At 42.9% G+C, this 18,230-nt stretch overlaps 1 protein-coding gene across 1 annotated transcript in view; it reads left to right on the top strand.

Moving 5' to 3' along the window:
• Positions 1–18,230, top strand: part of ATP8B4 (ATPase phospholipid transporting 8B4 (putative)) — a 281,261-nt gene that overhangs the window by 234,717 nt on the left and 28,314 nt on the right. Inside the window, exons 23-24 of the mRNA XM_062206643.1 lie at positions 13,747–13,830; positions 17,321–17,566. Coding sequence (XP_062062627.1) covers positions 13,747–13,830; positions 17,321–17,566 — 330 coding nt within the window. The remainder of the gene's footprint in view (positions 1–13,746; positions 13,831–17,320; positions 17,567–18,230) is intronic.

Below are 18,230 nucleotides of genomic sequence, written 5' to 3'. Positions count from 1 at the left end.
GTTGTTAGTGCTAGTTCACAGCAGGCATAAGGATGTGGCTTTTTATTTGCTCACAATTCCACTCCCCTCTCCCCCCCACAAAGAAAAGACAAGCAGGGGAATGTGGCCTGTGCCTTCTTAGGCAGGGGACTCACCCTACATATAGGAAGGAGGCCAGATTATTTGCTAAGGGGCGTTTTTTTTTTTTTTTTTTTTTTTTTTTTTTTTAAGGGAAAGGGTTTATTGGGGAACACCCTACAGACCGGAGTGAAGGGGCGGCAAAGGAAAAAGAGAGAAGGAGACTGTAAGAGAGAGAGAGAGAGGAGGAGAGAAGCCGAGAGAGGCCAAGAGAGCACAGGAGAGAAGGATCAAGAGAGAAGAACCAAGAGAGCACGTGTTCAGGAACAGGCCCTTTTAAAACTTCGCCTGAGGGCGGGCAGGAAAGCAGAAGCAGCAAATCCCATTAGGATGGGGGTGGAGCCTGGATCAGGTAGCTGGGCCATGTGGCCACCTGGCTAAAACTGTGCCAGTTTCCTAACATTCCCCCCTTTTGGCTAAGGGGTGTTTCTGAGAGATCTCATCTTTAAATTCTAAAGGTTTGGGACCGAAGAGTTACAAAATTATGAAAGGATAGCTTAACCTTCATTGAGACTCTTTGGATACAGAGGAGTGGTTAATAGTATTTACGGACACACCAGGCTTATGTAACAAGGTTCACTGTCATACTGTCTTTGGTTTTTACAGTTTTAATGTGAGGTTGAAAGTAATGTTCAATGATTTCTCACCTCTACATTGAGGTTGTTTCCTGCTTTGCTTTTGGGATCTGGTAAAATTGATCATTCAGATGATCAGTAACTAGATGTTTAATCTTTTCCCTAGAATTTACATTTTAAAACAGCCAGGGAGAACAGTAATTGCTCCAAAGACTTGAGAGTCTGATGGTTGAACCCAGCTGTAAGACACATCACTTGTCTATGATTAGGTTTCTGAAATGTTTTATTCAGCCTATTTCTTTTCTGAGTTCCTTATCACTTTCTCTTGTGTTTTACACTGAAAATTCTTATTAATTGCACAATCTTCATTTTGGATCCTTTGTCAGTCCTGATTGAGCCTCTGTATTCATTCCTTTGCTGGTGAATTGGGACTAATAAGTGTCATCATACGTTAGTGTGCATTGGAATCACCTGGATGGCTTATTAAAGCAAAACTCACTGAGCACCAGCCCCAGAATTTGATTCAGTAGCTTTGTGGCAGAGACCTAGAATTTGTAGTTATTTAATTTAAAAAAAATATTTATTTTCATTTTACTTGGAAGGTATAGAGAGGAAAAAAGTCTTCCATCCATTGATTTGTTCCCCAAATGTGTCCATAACAGCTGGGGCTGGGCCAGACCAAACCAGGAGCCTGAATCTCTGTTTGGGTCCTCCTTGTAACTGGCAGGGATCCGGGCACTTGAGCCATCATCTGCTGTCTCCCAAAGCGCACAGTAACAGGAAGCTAGAGTTGGAAGAGGAGCTGGAACTTGATCCTAGGCATTCCAATATGGATGTGGGTATCCCCAAGCAGTGTCTTAACTCCTCATACAAAATTCCCACTCCCAGAATTTTTAAATTGTGGCAAAAAGCACACAATCAACGTTGATGACTTTAACTGTTTTAAGTGCACAGTTTAGTAATGTTTAGTAAATTTACACTGTTGTGCACAGGTCTCCAGAACTTTGACATTTTGCAAAACTGAAACTCTTCTCCATTGAATAACAACTCCTATTTCCCCTCCCTCCAGGCCCTGGTAACCACTATCCTCCTCCCTCTGTTTCTGTGAATTTTACTGTTTTAGATCCCTCAAATAAGAGAAATCATAGAGTGTCTTTCTTGTACAAAATTATTTCACTTAACATGATGTCTTCAAAGTTCATCTAAATTGCAGCATGTCTGATAAGACTTTTCTTCTTTTTAAGGTGAAATAACATAAATATACACTACCTTTTGTTTAGCCCTTCATCTACTGGTGGACATTTGGTTGCTTCTCCTTCTGGCTTATCTTACCTTTTTGTTGGACATTTTCCATTCATGTTTTAGAGTTCAGTGTGTAAAGATTATATTTTCCCCATACCCTAGCCTCCCTTGAAATTCACAGCTAACATTCATCTACTAAAGACTAACAGCCCAAATGTAAAGAAACCCTATCAAATTTAATTGATTAACACACACACACACACGCACACACACATACCTATTTTTACATTAGACATCTCTGAAACTAGGCTGTCTTTGTAATGGAAGGCATATAGGGAGTTTTTGAATTCAGATTGCAAATTCCAGTGAATATTGGTTTATCGTTCAGATGTTCAGGAGAAGTTTTTTTTTTTTTTTTTCTCTCCTTATTTTGCTAGAGCAGGGTTGACACAGGCAAGTTTCCTGGTAGTCTCGTTCTGCCTGAAGATTTGTTTCTCCACTACTCTGTCACTGAAGGTGTAGCCCTTTACTTCCTTACCTTTGTGGGAATGCTAGATTTCCCATTTAGCCCAACTTGGTATCCATATCGGTGTTTTCAGTGGTTAAGACACTGCTTGGGATACCTGCGTCCATGTCAGGGGACTGTGTTTGAATTTCTTGCTGGAATCAGAAGGATTACAGCTTATTGTGCATACCTTGGAAGGCAGCAAGAGAAGGCACAAGTACTTGGGTCCCTGCCACCCATGTGGGAGACCAGTATTATATTCTGGGCTCCTGGATTCAGCCTTGTCCACCCCCGGCTCTTTTGGGCATCTGGGGAGTGAATCAGTGGATGCAAGACCTCTTTCTCTGTCTCTCAGCCTTTCAAATAGATAAAAATAAATTTTAAAACATCAATGATGTTTTAGAGTCAATGAGGCTTGGCATTATTTCCCAAACTTATTTTGCATAGAGCACTATTTTTTCTAAGCTCCATAATGTTCTGTACAATGATTGTCATATAGAATACTTTGGGAAGTTCTTGAATAGATGTCTCCACAGCAACAATTTCAAAACTTGACATTGCTTTGTTATTAATCCCTGTTCCAATGATTTGAAAACAGTAAGATGAGAGAAGGACAAAATGATGCTAAGAATACCGTCCCCATACAAACAGCCTAGTTATATCCCTTTCAAAAATTTCCATTTTCTCATCTAACTCTTGTCCAAGAGAGAAAATAGCCCTGTTTTATATAACAAAGTAAGAATTTACATTTTTAAAAGAGTTGCTTATTTAACAGAAAGGCAGAGTGTTAGAGAGAGGGAGAGACATATGGAGAGAGATCTTTTAGTCATTGGTTTAGTCCCCAAATGGTCACAACAGCCAAAGCTGGGACAGGCCAAAGCCAGGAGCAAGAAACTCCACCAAGGTCCCCGACATGGATGGCAGAGGCCCAAGCACTTGGACCATCCTCTGCTGCCTTCCCAGGCTCATTAGCAGGGAGCTGGATTGGAAGCAGAGCAGCTGGGACTCAAACTGGTGCTTTGATATAGGATGCCAGTGTTGCAAGCAGTGGTTTAAGCCATTGTGCCACAGTGTTGGCCCTGGTAATTTACTTAAAGATAATTTCCCTCCCATTATCCTGAAAGTATTTTTTATATTATGAAGGTATTCATTTGTGAATAGATCTCTACTATTACATAACAGAGACCATACCCTTTGGTACCTTTCTTGTTAAAAAAAAAAAGAAAAGAAAAGAAAAGACTCTTACCACATTTTGAGAACCCTCTCTTGCTTTACAGTCTTTAAAGATGTATTTTCCCTAATTAAATGCTCAAATATAGATTTATTATAAGTTATTCTAATTCTGTGAACATTTAATACATCATTTTAAATTTAACCATTTATTCCTGCCTCCTAGCTCTAAGTTACATGCCATCATCAAGTTGCTAGTAGGAATACTACACTTGATCTTAGCCAAAAGGCCAATAAGCTATTGCTAGTAGGAATACTTACTTGCTATCTTGGGAAGAGAAGACACAATGATGAATAGAAGTCCCTGCCCACCTGGAACTCTCCCCTCCCCTCCCCTCCCCTCCCCTCCCCTTCCCTTCCCTTCCCTGGTAAGATTTATTTATTTGAAAATTGGGGGAGGGGGTGGAAGGGAGAGGCGGGGGGCGAGAGGCAGAGAGAGAGAGAGAGAATTTTCTGTCCACTGATTCACTCCCTAGATGGGCTGCAATGGCCAGGACTGGGCCAGGCTGAAGCTGGGAGTCAAGAGATTCATCTGGGTCTCCCACATGGGTGCAGGGCCCAAACACTTGGGCCATCTTCCACTGCTTTCCAGGCTATTAGCAGGGAGCTGGATTGAAATTGGAGCAGCCAGGACAAAAAACAGCATCCAGATGTGATACCGGTATTAGCAGGTGGCAGCTTTATCCACTACACTACAAGCTAACCCCTGGAGCTGGTTTTTACACTGGGAAATAAATATATTAACAAGTCTAAAAAGAAATACTGTAATTGCAGTAAATATGAACATGGGCAAAGGAGAAATGTGTAAAGACCTGGGATGACCTCGAGGGCTCTAGTCAGCAGGTGACCACAGGAACACTCATATCTAGCTAGTTGCAGGAATCCAGGGTCTAATTGGCATGAAGGTGTGAGACTGGGGAGCTGAGCGCAGGAACTCCTTATCTCATGCACTTTCCAGCTGACTGAAATCTAGTTTCTAAAACTGATTCAGAGCTGCCATTGAAGGTGGATCTTTTAGGGCACTGTGCACAGCAGGAAGGCTATCCCGGAGCATGAATTTTACCACTGTAAATATAGAAACTCCTGTGTCTCTAGTTCCACCCCATGCGTGAATGGTCGGGGGTATTAATGGTGCTGAGGACTGGCTGTGAGGGTGGCTTGGTTGTGGACTGGGGATTGGCAGGGATCACTGTCTTTTTCTATTCCCTGTTTTTCCCTGGAAGAGCCTGATGAGCAACAGGTTTAACTGAAAAAGTTTTTTTGGCTTTTTTTCCTCAGGCCTGTTTTTTAAGGACAATATTCTGTAAATGAGGCAAACAAAAAGAAAACAACATATTTGAGAAAAAAATTAGCCCACAGAGAATGAGAATTTGTGAATCGGGGGGTGGGATGGGTGGACATTTTCACAATCACTGTTCCCAGCATTAAAATCATTTAGCTGGTTGTGGCTTCCAAAGCCATGTGTTGAGTGACAAGGTTTTCTTCACTTCTGAAATCTGTTAGTTTTTTACCAGTCTTTTAAAGAAAGTTGGCTATTGGAGGCCTTCCCACTTCCTGCCACCCTTCTCCCAGATTGCTTCTAATAGACCTGACTAATCCATGCAACCAGTAGGCACAAAACCTCCCGGGCCTGGCACAATCAGAAATGCTCGGGTATCCCTTTAGAGGCCACTCCTGGGCAGGCCCTCTTTTCAGTCCCTTGCTCTGTTCAAGGCCAGTGGGAGTCAGGCTCATACATGAATTCCCCAACACAGCACCCGTGGCCTTTGAGTGCTCATTCATTTAACAACAAGCAGTGGAGTGCCCGTTTAGGGGCAGGTGCTCTGATGGCCTCTAGGGACACCCAAGTGAATGGGAGGGAGGCCGTTCTTGCCCTTGGGGATCTTGCTGTCTGGAAATTTTATTTGCATCAATGTGAAACTGATGTTGAATAATTCCATCACCACTTTTCTTTTTTTTTTTTTTCTCCAAGAGTCTTTTGTGAAATGAATTTACAGAGGAGCCAAGTCCTGGGTGAGCCCTGGTAAATCCCAGAGTGACTGGTAAACACCCAAGTATTCTCCCCTGTGCCCTCAACAGGTCACTTTGAAGTCCTCCATTCCGCAGCTGAAAACACCTGACCCAATGTAAATTACTCAGTGAAGCGACTTGTGCTGTTTCTTTAAGATCTCATCATCCTGTCTTTTGAGTCTTGCTAAATTTTATCCAGGCTGTTCTTCTGACCTTAGTTCCAGCAGATTCCAGACAATGCCCTATCCTAGCAAGTGGGCTGTGGAGACACACGGGCCAACCCAGCCAGGGCACATGCAGCTCCAGGGGATGCCAGAGTTTGGGCCATTGGTTGTCTGTGGGATGGTAGCATTACGACACCTAAAGGGGTGGTGATGTGATACAGGCTAGGTTGTGCTTGGTCAGGGGCTTTCCTCTGGTTAACCAGCACTGTACCTCTGTTGTGACTGGTTTGGGCTACTTAAGGAAAAAATCTGCCTGGGAAGGATCTGATGCCCTTGTGTTTGCTTTGCTGGGTGGACTTCCGTGGAGGCAGCAGCTGGGACTCAGAACATAAAGTATTCCTTGTCAGGACCTCAGATCTTTTTCTCTGGCAAGGAAGTCTGAGATGTTGATTAGATTCAGCCCCTGGTTTTATAGAGGAGGAGCCGAGGCCCCAAGAGCAGAGAATCATGGTGGAGAAGGCCAGGACTAGGACAAGTCGTTGATTGCCTGGTCTGTGCTTTGTCTTCTTGCTTGATAAGTAGCCACTTGATTTGTCATGAACTTGGAAAAGCGAATCCTTTGTCATTTTGTTTTCTTTTTTTAAAAAACTCTTCCCTCAACCCCTAATCAGAAATGTTTGCTTTAGTTGGATTCTAAAGGAAAAACACTTAGTCCACTAGGACTCTGCAGAGGAACTGAACTCTTTTTGAGAGCGTGAGCTAATGTCTTCGGAGGTGTCTTCCACAGCTTTGACTCTTGGGGAGGCCAGGGTTGCCCTCAGGCAAATGACTTTCTAGAAGCTTGAGGCCCAGTAAACACTCCAACTGAACTGCCACTGAGAGACAAATTGAAAATATAATCTGTCCCAATGTGATCTCCAGGCAGGTTCTGGAGCAGGGGTTTGCAGAAGGTCAGCTAAGTGCACTAAATCCTGGATCCTCTTCAAGGACAAGCCTTACCCTAATCTAGAATTGGAGCCTACTTGATTTTCATGGACTCCTTCATGGGCTTGTGCTCACTTTTTATACCTGTAACATTTTGCAAGAACCCTCTGCTATCAGGATTTTTAATAAAGTTGATCTGTCTCCCACCAGGGATAGAGCCAAAAAAAAAAATATTTGGTTGAGATCCTATTTAGGAAATTCACATTTGAAACTATGAAACTACTGGCTCTGTGTACTTGTGAGATGATAGTATCAGATGACAATTTATCATTGTCAGTGAGATACCGAGCTCTCTATTTTTTTTTTTTTAATTCTGCTGTGATATGGAAGCAATTATCTTGTCAAGGCTGGAAAAACTTTAGTTCTGTCAAACACTACAAGAAAACTCAGAGTGAAAAGTTTGGAAAGTGATGTGAAAGAGTGCGACTAATCTCAAGGCTTTGATGACTTCATGGATTTGGTTACCTGTGAACCCGTCTCCACCTGGCAGATCGGCTCCTCTCCCCATTGCCTTCAGATGTGCTCTGCAGAAAACCCAGGGTGGGGCTAGTGCTCAGGCCCAGACCGTCCCTCCTGGATGCTGCTAGTGGGTTTCTGCTAATTGCATAAATCAGTAACAGATGTGCTGAGGCCGAGCCCCTCAGATTTATCCCACGATGTGTTTTCTTTAAATGACAAATGCTTTTTAAAGCCAAAAAATAAAAGTTATTGTATGGTTTTCCTCTGCAACACACAGCAAGAGAGAGTGAACATCTCCAAAGTGGTAGTTCATCCTGTCATTTGAACAAGGAGCCAGGCCAATGGGCTCAGAGCAGAAGGCCTTTGTGACTGTTTAAGAGCTTTATTAAGGTTTATTTAATGTGGTATTACATAAATCATAGATTTGTGTTCCCCGAGCTGTTTATAAATTGTAATTTGTAGCTGGAGTGTTTTTCTTCCATATAAAATGGTTGATAAGGCTGATAAATTGCTCCCACAAAGGAGGGAGCGAGGAGGAGCTTTCCTTAAATAGGAAAACAGTGAAGTTGGAAAAGTGCAGAGCACTTCTTCCCCCCTTTTATTTTCCCGATCTATGAAGAGACAAGGGTTTCAAGCACCGAGTGGCATCTCGCAGGAGCATAGCTTTTCTCTCTTGTTCAGGATATTGGAGGTGAAGAACAGAAATTTTGGAACTAGGAGTAGTGGAGTTGCCTTATGATTATGGGGATCCCAGAGCAATCTTTTTTCATATGTGTGGGCTCCTGGTGTATGCAAAAAATTTGAGTCACCCCAAATCCGTGGCAACACCATTTTGTGGGTCTAATCTAAGCCAGAATGATCCCACCCTAAAGAGCTAAAAAGAACCACAGCCCATCTCCTCAGGACATGTAGTCATCCTCTGTGTGGTAGTGGGGTGGACAGAGGCCTGAGACAGTCTGAAGGGGGAAACAATGTCCATGTGGGGTCTGATCTGAGCTCAGCCTTTCCTGGTCACCAGCACTGAGGGGGAGGGCTTACAATTTGTTTTTGGCTGTATCTAAGGACCTGGAGGGCAAGTGAGGCATTTTCCAGGATAACTGAGTAGTTCATGATTTCTTGCAAAGTGAAAGCAGCAGCCTATTGTGGTAGAGATGCCGCTCGTGGCTTTAATTTCTGTGAAAGCCCCTGAAGTTGTGTTCAACTGACCAGAAATGACTTTTTTTTTTTTTTTTTTTTTTTTTTGACAGGCAGAGTGGACAGTGAGAGACAGAGACAGAGAGAAAGGTCTTCCTTTTTGCCGTTGGTTCACCCTCCAATGGCCGCCGCGGTAGCGCGCTGCGGCCGGCGCACCGCGCTGATCCGATGGCAGGAGCCAGGTGTTTATCCTGGTCTCCCATGGGGTGCAGGGCCCAAGGGCTTGGGCCATCCTCCACTGCACTCCCTGGCCACAGCAGAGAGCTGGCCTGGAAGAGGGGCAACCGGGACAGGATCGGTGCCCCGACCGGGACTAGAACCCGGTGTGCCGGCGCCGCTAGGCGGAGGATTAGCCTATTGAGCCGCGGCGCCGGCCCAGAAATGACTGTTTTTGAGGTGAACGACTCAGGTTAACACATTGTAGGAGAGCCCGAGACAAACCTGTTATCCTTAAAACAACAGTTTCCTTTGATTGAATTGAAGTAAATAGTAATGGATATAATTGAACATTCCTGAAGAAAATGCTTAATTATATCAAGGTATTCATTTTTCTTTAAATCTTGTCCTAATTTTCTATCAATTTCACTAATGCAATAACTTGCTATGAAAATAAATGCCTAGGGTTAGTTGTCTCGATGAAGAATTACATTTTCATAAAAATGTAACGAGTGGGCAAATGCAGTTTTTAATCCACCCATTAAATACACCCTTTGATGCTTCAATCCTCGCCTGTCCTTCCTCCCTTCTGCAATAAATGACACTTAGTTATTGAGCACGGCGTGTTGGTCAAGCACTGTGCTGGCATTTCATTCAGTACTCACACTTCCGGTATCAAGAACTAGGAGACTATAGCCTACTCAAGGCCACACAGTTCTGTCTGCTGAGTCCAAAGCTGATACCCTTAAGACATCAGCTTCCTTTTATGGAATCCTTCTCAAACATCAGGCTCTGTAATAGATGAGTGAGTCATAGAACATACTCTCAAAGAGCTACTAGTCTAGATGGGTGGTGCTGGAAACCAGTTGGATGATTGTGAAGCGGTGAGGTGTGGGCTGCCATGGGAGTAACAAGGAGTAGCCTGGAATCCAACTCTGGAAGAAGGCTGTTGTGGAAAAATCCTGCTAGGACTTTAATTTCTTTGAACGTGGCTGACATCCAAATTGTGCTAGGCTGCTACCTGTAACTGGGGAAAGTGGTTACTAAGATGAGTGATATAATTCACCAAATAAAGTGGGAGTGGGCTCAGAAAGGGTTCGTAGAAGACCTCCCCCCACCTCCCTGGCCCCGAGCTGGTCTTTCAAAGATCAATAATTACAGTGGAGCAGGTGAGGAGTGAGGAGCAAGAGTGGGTGTCCCAGAAGAAGGAGAAGCAGAACAGAAGTCACAAAAGTGATGAATGGCTTGGGCAGCATCAAAGCCAAAACCTCAAATTTCTAAGATTCTGGGGGTACAGCTGGTAGTAGGGGGAACACAGGAAGTAGCCTGGTGCAGGGGGGTTTGGTAAGTGAGTATGAACTCAGGTGAGGAGCCTATGACACGTCCACGGGGGATGTCTAGTGTGAAGTTAAACATGTAACATTTATGAACAGTTGTAAAATCATTACAGTGAGGCATCTGAGTTAGAGTTGGCAATGTTGCTGTTTGCATGGAGATGAAACTGTAGTGTAATGAAGACAATAATAAAAAGTAAATCAGTAAGATACTTTCAGAACTATCAATAAGAAAGAATGGGTGATGTAGAAGGCCTCCTTGAGGGGGTGACATTGGAGCTATGACCCGAGTAAGTATCTCCCATGTGAATACTTTGAAGTTAAATTATTTTAGGCAGTGTACACAGCAAGTGCAAACATCCCGAGGAAGGAATGAGCCTGGAATTGGAGAAAAACCACCAGTGAAGCTGGAGCTCAATGAGTGGTGGTGACAGGGCAGTGAGGTTTAGGCTATGGTGAAGAGTCTGGACTTATTCAAAGGAAAATGGGGATCCATTGGAAGGTTTTAACCTGCTAAATGCTAATATTATAATTTTAAATGACACACCATGAGTATAAAATCATATTTATTGTATGCTCTCAACTATGTAAAACACAGAAAAAAGCCTTCAAAGAAATGTGCCAAATGATACCAATGGTTGAATGAGGTGGTTCTTGTCCCTGCTGCTCCACATTTTTTTTAGGATTTTATTTATTTGAGAAGCGGCATTACAGACGGAGAGAGGGAGAGACAGAGAGGAAGGTCTTCTATCTACTGGTTCACTCCCCAAATAGCAGCAATGTCTGGAGCTTGGCCGATCTGAAGCCAGGAGCCAGGTGCTTCTTCCTGGTCTCCCATGTGGCTAAAAGGGTCCAAGTACTTGGCCATCTTTCTGTGCTTCCAGAGAGCTGGATTGAAAGAAGAGCAGCTAGCACACAAACCAGCTCCTGTTCCACTTCTGATCCAGCTCCCTGCTATTATGCCTGGGAAAGCAGCAGAAGATGGCCCAAGTGCCTGAGTTTTTGCTAGCCACTTGGGAGACCTGGTTGGAGTTCTGGGATTCTGGCTTTGGCCTGGTTCAGCCCCGGCCATTGCAGCCATTTGGGAAATGAACCATCAGATGGAAGTTCACTCTTTCCCTCTCTCTCTGCAACTCTGCCTTTCTAATAAATAAATAAGTCTTAAAAAAAAAATCAACTTCCCTGCCTAGTTTTTGCCTGCCTCAAAGAGAATATGTTCTCTCAAAAAAACTAAGAAAGGAACAGATATAATGGGAGAGAGGAATATCATCATATTCTTAGGATTGTATCTTAACCACATTGATTCTGTTCTCTTTGTATTAATATCACATCAACATGAAAAAAAATAAAGTAAAAAAAAGGAGTGAAGGCCACTGAGCAGGTCTTTCCTATCTTTTCTACATGGATTTCTTTTTCTTTTTTTTTTTTTTTTTGACAGGCAGAGTGGACAGTTAAAGAGAGAGAGACAGAGAGAAAGGTCTTCCTTTTTCCGTTGGTTCACCCCGCAATGGCCATTCTGCCGGCGCGCTGCGACCAGCACACCACGCTGATCCTAAGCCAGGAGCTAGGTGCTTCTCCTGGTCTCCCATGCGGGTGCAGGGCCCAAGGACTTGGGTCATCCTCCACTGCACTCCCGGGCCACAGCAGAGAGCTGGATAGGAAGAGGAGCAACTGGGACAGAATCTGGCGCCCCAACTGGGACTAGAACCCGAGGTGCGGGTGTTGCAGGTGGAGGATTAGCCTTCCTGCGTGGATTTCAGGCCTTAAATTTAAGATACATAGAATAAAACAATTTCCTTCCCTTACCCATCTGCCCTACTCCTAGTTTCCCTATTTGTGTTCTTGTTTTTCTTTTCCCTGAGATTGAACTTCCCCTGCCCTGCCCTGCCCCACCAAGATGGTTGAGAGCTGGAATGTCCATATTCCTTAGTAACCACAGCTAACCTTGTTGATGATAGCTCAGAATACAATCACCAGTATTTTTCACAGTGTTTGGTTTATTCAATGTTGAGTGAATCCATCTGTAGTTTCAACTGAATAGTTTAGGTTGGGATTTGGTCTTTGAAGACTGTCCCCCCACTTCACTTTGTCTTGAACAAATATACACCCAATCTCAAGAATAAACCATAATACTAAGAATAGTCCAAATCCAGATTTAGCAATAGGGACACCAAAATATTTTCTTTTCAACATAATCTACAGCCACTGGACATAATTTAAGACTGTCTTATTTACATAACCATGTAGAACCTACCTTTAGCCTCTCTGAACAATTTTCATTTAATGTTCCTCAATGCTTTCAGAACTTTCCTAAGAAGGAAGTATGCTTCAGAATAAATACAAAATTGGATGTGCTGGTTATCCGATGCAGCCACCTTCATCATTCATCTGGAATGCTACCATGGCCTCCTAATTTGTTTCTTATTTCCACCATTGCCCCTCTTCAGTCTATTCTCTGCACAACAGTCATCCTTTTCAAATGTAAATCGGGAGCAGGCAGTTGGTCTAGCAGTTAAGATGTCTGCATAGCAAACCTGCATCAGATGCCTGGATTCCATTCCCACTTTCAACTCCCGATTCTAACTTCTGGCCGGTGCAGACCCTTGGAAGAACAAGTAATGGTTCAAGAGACGAGGGGCCTGTCAACCATATAGGAGACTTGGACTGTGTTTCTGGTTCCCTGCTCTCGCCTAAGCCCAGTCCAGCCATTGTGGGAATTTGCAAAGGGAACCGAGAGTTCTGTTCTTATCTGTCTCTTTCAAATAAACAAACACAATTTAATATAAATAAGTACAGGTTGCTCATTTGGTTAAAATCTTCCAATGTCTTCTCATTTTACTTAGGACTAAGACATGGTTCACTACCAAGGTTCCACTCTTACCTGTTGACATCTGTTCTCCCTACAAGTCACTCTACTCCATCTGGGTAGCCTTGCTGTTCCCTGAGTATACTGAATATTTCTTTCCTTAGTAATGTTTCATGGGATCTACTTAACAGTATGGAAGCTTCTGACTCCAAAAGCTGCATTTTCAACACCTTATATTCCTCAGATATTATCTCAATGCTACATCTCAGTGAGATCTTCTTCAATCACCTTATTACAACTCTCCCTCATTCCCTATTCTCTTTCCTCTCTAGTATCTGTTACCTTCTAAGTCACTAACTTACACACACTTCCTATCTCTCAATGAAACTTTATCTTATTTTTTCTCTATCTCTGTGACCCTCACCATAGGAATGCAAATTTCATGAGGAATATTTATCTGGTTGACTATGTTGGATTATTATTGATTGGGATGTAGGACTTGGAACTTGGCATTTTCAAAATAAATATGAGGGATCTTCAAAAAGTTCATAGGAAATGGGTATTATGAAAAAAACCATGAGTGGATTTAAATTTTTTTTAAAGATTAAAAAGTTTTAAGAAAGCTTTTATTTAATAAATATATATTTCATAGGTGCAGCTTTAGGTCAGATTTTTGGTATCAAAATAAGTATGCAGAGTGATGGGGTAGGAAAGAGAAAGATATTGAGAGTTTTATCAGCTGGTTTACTCCTCAAATGGCCATACAACCAGGCTTGGGCTAGGCTAATGCCAGGAGCCAGGGACTCTATTCTGGTCTCTTGTATGTGTGGCAAGGGCCCAGGTATTTGGGCTATTTTCCACTGCCTTCCCAGTCACATTAGTAGGAATGTCTATTTAACCCAAGAGCCTAAAAGTGAATTTTCTCACTACTATGGATGGTGTTTCTCATTGATATGCTATTTTTTTCCAGACTGTTTATGATCAGTGGTTCATCACCCTGTTTAATATTGTCTACACATCCCTGCCTGTTTTAGCCATGGGGATATTTGACCAGGTATGTGTTTTTCTCTATTTTTATAACTTAGTTTTTCTGTGATGATTTTTAGTTGCTTCTTAGCTTCTACGAAGATGTGATACAAGAGAAGAGTCTAGGAAGCTGTTTTCTTTCTTTCTTTTTTTTTTTTTTTTTGACAGGCAGAGACAGAAAGGTCTTCCTTCCGTTGGTTCACCCCCCAAATGGCCACTACAGCCGGCGTGCTGCGCCAACCTGAAGCCAGGAGCCAGGTGCTTCTTCCTGGTCTTCCATGTGGGTGCAGGACCCAAGCACTTGGGCCATCCTCTACTGCCTTCCAGGGCCACAGCAGAGAGCTGGCCTGGAAGAGGGGCAACCGGGACAGAATCCGGTGCCCCAACCAGGACTAGAACCCGGGGTGCTGGTGCCGCAGGCGGAGGATTAGCCCAGTGAGCTGTGGCGCCGGCCAGGAAGCTGTTTTAATAGATGTTGCATAGGTTATGATCCTTTTAGGTTCCCCACTTCTACCCTCAGGTTTCCCAAAAGGGTTCTCTGATTAGAATGTGGCTACTACCCTTTTAGAGATGCACGTCCCATGCTATTGTTCTAAAGGATCTGAGATGTCCTGAGGAAGTAGTCTCTCGAATTCCATTTTAGCTCAGCATTTCCCGAACTTCTATGACTATACTTTTTTTTTTTCATGTAGTCTTTGAAGAAGTGTTTTAGGATTCACACACTGGCAAGTGCTGCCTTAGCCTCTGACAGTTTGCAGAGCAGCATTCAGAAACAGGCTGGAGCTCAGAGGGCTTCAGTAAGACTTTGTTGGTCAGCACAGCCCCAGAACAGGAACAGCAGGTCAGCTGTACAGCTCGCCAATGGGAGAGGAGGATGGAAAGCCAGGGATACGCAAGAAATGAGCACAACCTTCTTTTGTCCAGCGTTACTGGGCTTGAGAGAGGAAAAGGGAGCGAATCAATTACAAAAAATGGTGGCTCCTTGGCACACTCAGAGCCTTGCAAGGTACCTCATGACAGGAGGGGAGAATCTGGCCCATAGAGTTTCCATGGCCTAATTAGAGTGTATTATTTTAAAACATTTTTGTAAAGTATTTTTAAGGAGAGCAGATTTTCTCCAGGCTGTTGTTAGCTCCATTTGCTAGGCCTCATTTTCTGGCTCAAAGTTTTCTATTGCAAAATATAAATCTTCACATTATGAGCTCACTCACTCTCCCATTCTGCTGGCTCGTAGTCAGTTGAAAGTCTTACTTCTCATATATAAAAAGGGCAGTTTGTGAAAGGCATATTTTGTGGAATTCTACAAGAGTAATGAACTTCTGAAGACCTTAGATATAAAGGATTAAGCACATTAATTTCCAAGTGCCCATGTTTACAAGTGTTTCTTTCTGTGGTGCTTTGTAGCTGCCCAGAATGTGGAATAAAATAAAGCAGTTTCTGGGAAGAGTTATTGTGCAATTCAAAAAATATAATAAGGCTCCTTATTGCCATCAAGTTGAATGTCTGCTCCTCTCCTTTCCCACTTTGTCAACTTTGGCCCTTACACTGATCACAGGACTGTGGAATGCTATGCTGGAATGGCCTCAGGGATCATCGACAGATCTGCTCATTTTAGAAGAGGAAACCAAATTTTGAGACTTCACTGGCCCAAAGTCCCACAGCCAACAGATGACAGAATGAAGTCTAGAGGCAGGCCACTTGACTTTGAGATTGCTACATAATTGCTATTATTGTCATCATTCTTTATTATTATTTATAGAAGTGGCTGTTATTTGTTACTTATGATGTGGCAAAGAACTCTCCTGAACATATACTCATTTAATCATGGCCATGGTTCTGTGAGGGATGGGTTTCTGCTTGCATTTCTGGAGATGAGGAGGCTTAAATGGGTTACGTAACAGATCTAAGACTGCATGCCTACTGAGCCTGTTGCAAAGGACTCTGTGGCTTCAAAGTCATGCACATAATCCCACTGGTCAGTAGACTGGGGGAAGAAGCACTTGACAGCATCTCCAAACAGGAATTCCTAAAGAGAATATGTCAGTGACCTTCATGGGTCTCTGTTCAGCAAGAAACAGGCCATCCCACGAGCAAGAAGAGGAACCTGACCAGCCCTTTAGCGTTCACTACTGGTTGTTCCTACTTTGGCTACTTCCCCAAGCATAGTCCTCTCTTATCCCCAGTTCTTGACGTCCCTTATGGTTCTTGTATTTGGCTTTAGTGCTCACATTGTAGTTATCAGCATTACTTTGGTGTTGGCTGAAAATGCAGAATCTCCAGGCCCTCAGGCCTCTTTAATCATAATCTTGAATAATTGAGTTGCTTCCTTGGCAATTCATGTGTATATTGAGTTTGAAAAGCATGGCTTTAGATTCTCTTAGGACCTGGCTGGTGCTAAACATGCTGATTCAGTCTATTTGTTGTTGTTGTTGTTGTTCCTCTGAAGAATTGGTATCTTATTCCATTTTGTGTTGTATCACAAAATAGCTGACAGTTGGTAATGTATAAAGAAAAGAAAGTAATTGGGTGCACAATTTTGTAGTTACAAGAGTGTGGTGCTGGCATCTACTCAGCTCTGGTGAGGGCCTTCTGGCTGCTTCACAGCCTGGCAGATGACATCATAGTGGGCACTCATGAGAGAAACCACATGTTGAGACAGGAAGCAAGACTGGGGAGAGCCTCAATCCTTTTTTTTTTTTTTTTTTTTTAATAAACCATCTTGAGGGAACTGATCCATTCAATGAGAACAGCATTAACACCTTCTATGGCTGGTGCCCCATGACCTAATTATCTCCACTAGGCCTTTAAAGGTTCTGTCACTTCTCAACACTGCCACACTGGGGTTCAAGCTTCCAGCACATGAACCTTCGGAGGACACACTCAAACCATAGTCACATCATAGCACCACGTAACTACTACTGAATCCTCCTGAGGCAGGATGCTTTGGTCCTAAGCCTTCAGTCTCAGCTCCTTGCCCCAGTAACCCATATGAAATTTCTCCTATTCCCTGCTTCCTTCTTCCTTCTGCTCACCTCTCCCCAAGGTCAGTAGCTCAAATTTGCCTGACTCCACAGCTCTCTTCTGCCATCTCCTGGTCATTACCACTCACTGCCTTATTAATTAACTCCTGGGGGCCATTGTCTACACATGAATTTTGGGAACAGGAATACTTCTGAGGAGTCTGCAGGCTTAGCAGACTGCATGAGACTGTAGGATAGAACTTTCGATCTGAAGCCAACCACCTGAGTTCAAAGAAGTCAAGTCTGGCTTCTGATCCGAGCTGTGTGGCTTTTTATGAATCTCTTTTGGGGACTCAAGTTCCTTCCCTAGCAAATAGGGATCATTTTTACTGTTTTTTGGGTGTGGAAATAAAAGTAAGATAGTGTCTTGTCCTGGCCCAGTGAATAGTGTGTATTAGGGCACTTGAACAGACATTTGCTATTTCTGGATATAGGGAATACAGGGGTTCTCTGACTCTTTTTCAACCTCTTCCCACTGATATTGCATTCTGTTTACAGGATGTGAGTGCCCAGAACAGCATGGACTGCCCTCAGCTCTATGAACCTGGACAGCTAAATCTCCTCTTTAATAAACGCAAATTTTTCATCTGCGTGGTGCATGGAATCTACACCTCATTAGTCATATTCTTCATCCCCTATGGGGCCTTCTATGATGTGGCTGGAGAAGATGGACAGCACATTGCTGACTATCAGTCTTTTGCAGTTACCTTGGCTACATCTCTGGTCATTGTGGTCAGCGTGCAGGTAATTCTATTGATGAAAGCTCTTTCACTTGGTGGGTCTACACTTTTAATGTTCCATTTCATTGTTACCTGGTCTTGTGTACTTGTGGAGGAAAAAATAATTCTAAAGGAATACTAACCATTTTTAAGAAGAAAACAGGGAGTTTTACATAAATGATCAGAAAAGGAGATTAGCACCAGGTGCCTATAATCTCCATGTTAGCAGAAACCTCACAATTAATCATTTCTTTGGGTTGGCATTAACAGAATTGACTATACTACTACTTGTGTTTGAAGAAGAAAAAAATTTCCAATGATAATGGAAACATTCTCATGATTTCTTTAAGGCTTAATAGCTTCCAGGTTTAAACTGGCATATAAAGTTTACTTGGGAATCTATTTCTGTGAAATTATTCAAGAGATTCAATGCTATGCATCTGTCACAAATCTTACACTCAGGGAGACTGTTTTGGTGGGGATGATTTTTTGATGCTCCATTGCCCTTCTTCCACTGGCCATCTTAAGTTGTATTTCTGTTTCCTTTCAATGCAAGTAGTGGCCAGTACCATTAGATACTGTTAAGAGTTGTCAAATTTATCGTTCTATTAAAATCTGTAGTTCTAGGTGTGTATAGCAAGCAATAGGACCACTACTTTATTTTATTGTCTTTTGATTACTGAATGAAC

This window comes from Lepus europaeus, chromosome 11 (assembly GCF_033115175.1).
Source record: "Lepus europaeus isolate LE1 chromosome 11, mLepTim1.pri, whole genome shotgun sequence".
In the NCBI taxonomy this organism is placed as follows: Eukaryota; Metazoa; Chordata; class Mammalia; order Lagomorpha; family Leporidae; genus Lepus; species Lepus europaeus.
The sequence above is the reverse complement of the archived record's forward strand: the minus strand, read 5'-3'. Positions and strand labels throughout refer to the sequence as shown.